The sequence below is a fragment of the Solanum verrucosum genome, unplaced genomic scaffold (genome assembly GCF_900185275.1).
Source record: "Solanum verrucosum unplaced genomic scaffold, falcon-dt-bn FXZP01000278.1, whole genome shotgun sequence".
NCBI classification, from domain to species: domain Eukaryota; kingdom Viridiplantae; phylum Streptophyta; class Magnoliopsida; order Solanales; family Solanaceae; genus Solanum; species Solanum verrucosum.
Window position 1 is genome coordinate 449,144 of NW_026020332.1, and position 6,221 is coordinate 455,364.

The window sequence follows — 6,221 nt, forward strand, 5'->3', positions numbered from 1 at the left end:
ATGGTTATGATCTACACTGTTGGGCATGTTTCTGGTGCCCATTTTAACCCTGCTGTCACCGTTGCTTTTGCTTCATGTAAGAGGATAGCATGGAGACATGTAAGTTTCTCCATTCTAAGTTTACCAAAATACAACAAGAATCAGCAAGAAAGAACTAAACAACAACCAAAAATGTACTTAAGGATGTTTCCCCTCGCTTTTGGGGCTACTCTATTTTCAGGTGCCAGCATATATATTAGCACAAGTCATGGGAGCAACTCTAGCAACTGTCACTGTGAGATTAATGTTCAAGGAAGAGCAACTTCAGTTTCTGAGAACAATTCCAGCTGGCTCAGATTTGCAGTCTCTTGGATTAGAATTCTTGATCACTTTCTACCTCAAGTTTGTTGTTCCAGGCACCACAATGGATAATCAAGCTGTTAGTGATCACTGCATGTTTAAATGTAAAGGTCCTACGACAGAATTCAACTTATTCTATCCTTCTCTCTGTTTACTGATGCAGGTTGGAGAACTCACTGGACATGTTATTGGAGCTGTAATCACAATTAACTCTATCCTTGCTGGATATGCTAAATAGATAACTTCTGGTTTCCCACTTACTTTGGACCCATTTCAGAATGCATTTTTCTAAAGCGAAGCATTTAAAAAGAATGTGTTTTCCTAAAATAGCTTCAAAAATAAACATGAGTATCTCAAAGTGAAAGAATACTTCACAGTTCAGACTATCATCAGCAAATTGGAAGTTAAAACTAAGTGAAAAGCTACAAGAATAGGAGCATGGGGATGAACCTATATAATAACATGATTTTCATAAATAAAACAAGTACAGGGCCAACATTCATAACTGAGTTGGGAGTAAAAGTTTCTAGTGGTGTTATTTGGAGTCTTAACTCTTCTTCATTCTACAAATTTGCCTAACTGGAGACATTTGGCTATTTTGATGAACAAGCCTATTTCAGGGGCATCAATGAATCCTGCACGAAGTTTGGGGCCAACAATTTTATCAAATTGTTACAAGAAATAATGGATATACATTTTGGGTCCTACAGCAGGAGCTATAACTGGTATCTGGTTTTACAATGCCATGAAGTCTGTTAAGCCCTATAATGAAGTCACTAAGTTTCTTCCCTTTCTCAGAAGATTAACCCAAAACAAAGTTTAAACAACAAACACTACTGTGCCCGTCCAAATAATCAACCACTTCTCGGGTCTAGGTTTAAGTCTTTCCGCAGAAGATTAGCCCAAAAAATGCTTAATAAAAAACCCACACTTCTGGTCCTCTATGCAGTTCTTTAGAATTGGTAGAAGCATTTGGCAGCTACCATTTATTATAACTTATATGTTAGATATTTAGATATCTACTGTTTAGCTAATCTTTAGATTATATTCTTCAATTGAGGCGCTTCATTAATCATTTTCAGGTTTTACCATAAGAAAATATTATCACGAGCACACTAACGGCAGTAGTCTCATAACCACATTAAATTTCCCAGAACTCTGTCCATATAGGAAATGACTATATCGGCACTATTTCTAAATGATACTTTACAGAGGAAATTTTAGGAAACGCAAAGTATCCGACATTTGTAAAATTCAGGACCCAATGTTATGCTAGCCAAAGAAACTGGAAGCTCATGAGAGGGTGTACATTTTCAGAGAAAAAAAATAAAAACATTCACTATGCATACATGTTAAAATAAGTTACACTTGGGGAAAAAGAATAAACCGACAATTACTTGTTATGTACAAACAAAAAAGAAATGGCAGCATGATTCAAGAGATCAAAACATAAGCTTTTACTACCTTCCAATAGGTGCATTGTTCGGTGAACTTGTACGACTGTTCGGATCATGCCTCAATCGTAATCTTGGAATGATAAGAGGTTTGCAGCAAAGAAGAGCGAAAAGGAATTCCATTGTAAACAATGTCATGCTAACCCACACAAATAATGTTGTCTTCCAATACCATAGCATTCTTTTCATAAAAGGAAGTTCAGACTCCAGTGTTAAAGAGGCAGCATATATTTCGGGAACTCCACCTCCAGGGTGGAATTCAGCTCGTTGCTCAATGATCACCCTCAAGCATGCAGTTGGAATGAAACCTTCAGAGAAGCCCTTTAAGTCTACCTTTAACTTTTGGGATTCTGATGTATATCCAGTGACAAGGGGGGCAGCTTTAAGGAAAGTAGAAAAAAGGCGTATAGGATTGCTTTTGAATTGCAACATACAAGGTCGTCTGGCGCTAGATAGCACTTTACCATTAGAAGTGAGGAAATCCACCCGCACCTTCAGGTGTAAGAAACAAAAGAATTAGTAAATCATTCAGGTAAGACCGAACATGTAGAAATGCATAACAAACCAACAATTCAAGAAAATAGAATTATTTTGGGTCGGCAATGTAAATCTCAACTTTGCTTTCCTAAAATAGGTAGTAGGCTTGAGTTCTACCAGGAGTGAATCAATAAAATTAATTGTGCCAAGTTCTTCAATACATAGACGAAACGGACAAAATGAAACTAGAATTGGAGGGAGCATACATGTTAACTTGGTAAATAGACACTAGACAGGAGAAAGAAATTAATGTCAAATACTCAAATCACTGTGGACAAACATTTTATTCTTACAACTATCTCCCTTCCCCACACCCCCTGGGTCTCCTTTTTTATGTGCAGCTTTTTAAAAGTATATCAATTGAAAATTGCACTAGCTTAAAAACCAATGGTATGTCATACACAAACCAGGTACGCAGTCAGCAAAATCAAATGTCTAAAGCTTATTCAAACTCCAACTTCCCATTTGTGTTAGTTAAACTAATCTGGAAGATAGCAGTTTATAATCATTTTGCAATAGAAAACCATGTCTAGACTATATTTTCCATCTGAATATACAACAGAATTCGATCCTCGCAGAAAGCACCAAACATAACAAATATGGCATACAATGTACACAGTCAAGCGACTTCCATAGCTGTTGGGACTAACTTTGTATGCATAAACTAAAGCAATAACTTCACAATTTTTTTAAAAAAAACTACTTCCCGATCAGGTCAATGAACCCATGTTGATGAACTACCAATTACCACTATTCTGTATCTAGCAGCAAAAAATCCATCAGGTATCAAACTTAAAAGTCCTTGCGCTCATACCTGAAAAATGCCCAAATTTCTGTTATAATCTGACTCGGGCAACATTAGTGAAACAGTAACCTGCAACTTATGATTAGGTGGGATAACTCGCACCCCATCAACCATTCCAACATCCACTTGACTATCTACACCACAGGTCACACCTGGACTCCTTATTATCGGCACATATGCAACTGGGCTCTTTGCTGTATAATCAAAATTCAAAGGCTCGTTCATCCTGATTGGCTCTTCCACCATAATTCTTATCAAGATGCCACCCATTATAAAAGCTGATACCAGCAATCCAACCAAAACAAAACAAACATACACAGACCACAAACATCCCCATCCAAATTGTAGCCCCAACCTCCATACTGAACTCTGCTCCTTCAACCATCCAGATACAAATTTCAACATACTCTCAAACACAAACCCAAAACTCCTCATAAACCTGTGTATTACATATCGTTTCACACGCCTCATTATTTGAAATGGATCCATCACAAACATATAAGAGCTATAAATTATCCATACAGGAAATGTAAACAACTTTATCATCAAACTCACAATAGTTATCAACATATTCACTTGAAATCCAACAGATTTTATAACTAAATTCGCTAAATCAAACAATATATTCGAACTTGAATCATCAATTTCTCTCAAATGCGAATTAACTTCCTCCGAATTATTGATTTCGTCATTGTTTACATGAGTAATTACAGAATCCTCTTTCAGCAGTGAAGAAGCATCATTCGAATTATCTATTATTACACTATTTTCATTCATACCTGTTGGAATCTCCTTATTTTGTTCATCACCTATACCTTTTTGACTTTTTGTGCTCAAATCAAGCTGCATTGAGTTCGAACTTTCTATATTATCCAAACTTCCATTCTTATCCTTATCTTCTGCCATCAATTTCCTTGAGAACCTTATCTTTCGCTCTCTCGAATTCGAATAAATCTCGGAACTTATAGAAGGTCGAAAATTAGTCGACTCGTTTCCAGAATCATTGAAAGAAAAAGGTCGCCGGTGCCGGAGAGAAGACGACGGGAAATTTTCATTTTCCGCGGATTGATTGAGGTTTACGTCATCCTCCGATCCGCCGGTTTCGGCGTCGGAAAATATGTCGCTGCAATCATCGAAGGGGAATTCGTCCGCCGCATCATCGAATAAGTCTCCGTTGTTGTCTTGCTTATTTGGTTGTGTATCTTCCATAACAAACGAAATTCAACAATTGTGAACTCTATTATTTTGGAGTGTGAAGGGTTTGATGATGAAGAAGAAAATGAAATTCAAGGGATATTGATATGCTTGCAATTTTTTATTTTTTATTTTAAAAACAAGATTATGTAGCTTGCAGGTTGTACATTTATCGAGAAAATGTCATAAATAGTTCTTTTAACATTTTAAGTTTAAAATGGTAAATATATTTTTATCCCATTTAGTTCTTAAATTATTCAAAAATTTATTTTTAACTATACATTTATCGGTTTTAGTCTCTTAACTATACATTTATCGATTTTAGTCTCTTAACTATACATTTATTGGTTTTAGTACTCTAATTATTTATAAACTTACCAGGTTTGATCTCTGTTCATTTCTTATATAAATAACTTAGGGTTATATTAACAAAATTCATGTCTCGAGAAATTAAATTCTTTAGCCATTTTTGTTTTGTTGTTTCTTTCTCACCGCTACTTTTACTTCAAATTAGGCTTATGCAAAGAACCTTAACCTCAACAATTCAAAATAAAATTCACTAGAAAAGAAAATATGTTATAATTTTATTCAACAGACAACAAAAAATGAAGCATATTACTGCTACTAATGAATCTGTTGAATTCAAAATTTGTACTCCAACGAATTTGCAATTCTTTTTTAGTTTTTCTTTTAAATAGATTAATTTTATTATTCTATTCATTTTATTTCACTAAGAGAAAATTTGAGTAATAAGATCAAATCTCTTATTAAAAAATTAAAAAAAATTGTGTTGATTATGAACCGATAACCGCCAAAGAAGGGAACACAACATATTCAAGTCATTAGCAACAATTATATGCTTCATTTTATCCTCCATAGAATAAAATTAAGACTTATATTTTCTTTCCTCGTTGATTTTATTTTGAATCATTGAGGTTACTTTTTTTTCATAAGAGTAATTTGAAGAAAAAATAGTGGGGGATAGAGAAACAACTTTTTTTTAAAAAGGTTAAAGATTTAATTTCATGAAGAATTTCGTTAATATAACCTAAGTTATTTGTATTTAAAAAATGGACAAAGACCAAAGCTGATAAGTTTTTGAATACTTAAAGAAAGGGACCAAATCTGATAGGTTTTTGAATACTTAAAGAATTAAAACTAGTAAGTGCATAGTTAAGTGACCAAAACTGATAAGTTGTTATATAGTTAAAAGACTAAATCTGACGAAAATATAGTTAAGGACTATTTTAAACTACACCTATAGTTAAGATACTATTTATGGCATTTTCTCTACATTTATCTACAATATTTGTACATCTTTTAGCAAACGAGCAACGGAGGCACATAAACTTGTGAAGTTACAACGACAAACGGTTCAAGTCCTCGACCACGGAATCATCTTTAATTTTATCCTCAACATAAGACAACCGCTCTAGTTTTTCAAACCAAAGCCATCAAATTAGTATATCCATACCGCTCATTAGGAAAATATGTACATAACATACCTACTTTTTCAAACAAAAAAAATCATGAATGCATATGCACCATAATTAGGACCTAAATCGACCCGACTGTACTAGTGGTTGTTTGAAATAAAGAGTTATAACTTTTACCCATTAGATAGCCGATGAAAATTTCACAACTTAATTAGTTGAGTCGTTGTCTAACGTGCATATCTAACGGTTGAAACATTGTTTATGGAATACTCTTGGTAGGAGCGTTTTACCCCTTAATTGGGATATGTCCAATACAAATTCAAATTAGCTCTTCAATATCTGTAGCCTAAGCAACTTCTTGTCAACACAACTACAGATACAATCCAAAATGTTACATGTTTGCTCCAATACAACTTTTGTTACAAAACATGGCAAAATACCAATTAAAATACAACC

At 34.3% G+C, this 6,221-nt stretch overlaps 2 protein-coding genes across 2 annotated transcripts; one reads left to right on the forward strand and one right to left on the reverse strand.

Moving 5' to 3' along the window:
* LOC125836337 (aquaporin NIP1-1-like) lies at positions 1 to 577 on the forward strand. Its single transcript, XM_049515519.1, has 3 exons — positions 1 to 99; positions 221 to 418; positions 503 to 577. The coding sequence occupies exons 1-3, from the start codon at positions 1 to 3 to the stop codon at positions 575 to 577; spliced, it is 372 nt and encodes a 123-aa protein (XP_049371476.1).
* A 1,079-nt stretch (positions 578 to 1,656) lies between these two features.
* On the reverse strand, positions 1,657 to 4,407 carry LOC125836636 (seipin-2). Its single transcript, XM_049515833.1, has 2 exons — positions 3,145 to 4,407; positions 1,657 to 2,285 (listed from the first exon to the last, which is right to left on the reverse strand). The coding sequence occupies exons 1-2, from the start codon at positions 4,342 to 4,344 to the stop codon at positions 1,800 to 1,802; spliced, it is 1,686 nt and encodes a 561-aa protein (XP_049371790.1). The 5' UTR covers positions 4,345 to 4,407; the 3' UTR covers positions 1,657 to 1,799.
* Between the last annotated feature and the right edge of the window lie 1,814 nt (positions 4,408 to 6,221).

Bases quoted from the DNA above. Each gene is read 5' to 3' on its own strand.
- LOC125836337 (XM_049515519.1), top strand. From the start codon at position 1: ATGGTTATGATCTACACTGTTGGGCATGTTTCTGGTGCCCATTTTAAC. The intron at 100-220 runs GTAAGTTTCTCC...CTCTATTTTCAG, and splicing joins AGAGGATAGCATGGAGACAT to GTGCCAGCATATATATTAGC. The intron at 419-502 runs GTTAGTGATCAC...TTACTGATGCAG, and splicing joins CCACAATGGATAATCAAGCT to GTTGGAGAACTCACTGGACA.
- LOC125836636 (XM_049515833.1), bottom strand. From the start codon at position 4,344: ATGGAAGATACACAACCAAATAAGCAAGACAACAACGGAGACTTATTC. The intron at 2,286-3,144 runs GTATGAGCGCAA...TTACACCTGAAG, and splicing joins GAAATTTGGGCATTTTTCAG to GTGCGGGTGGATTTCCTCAC.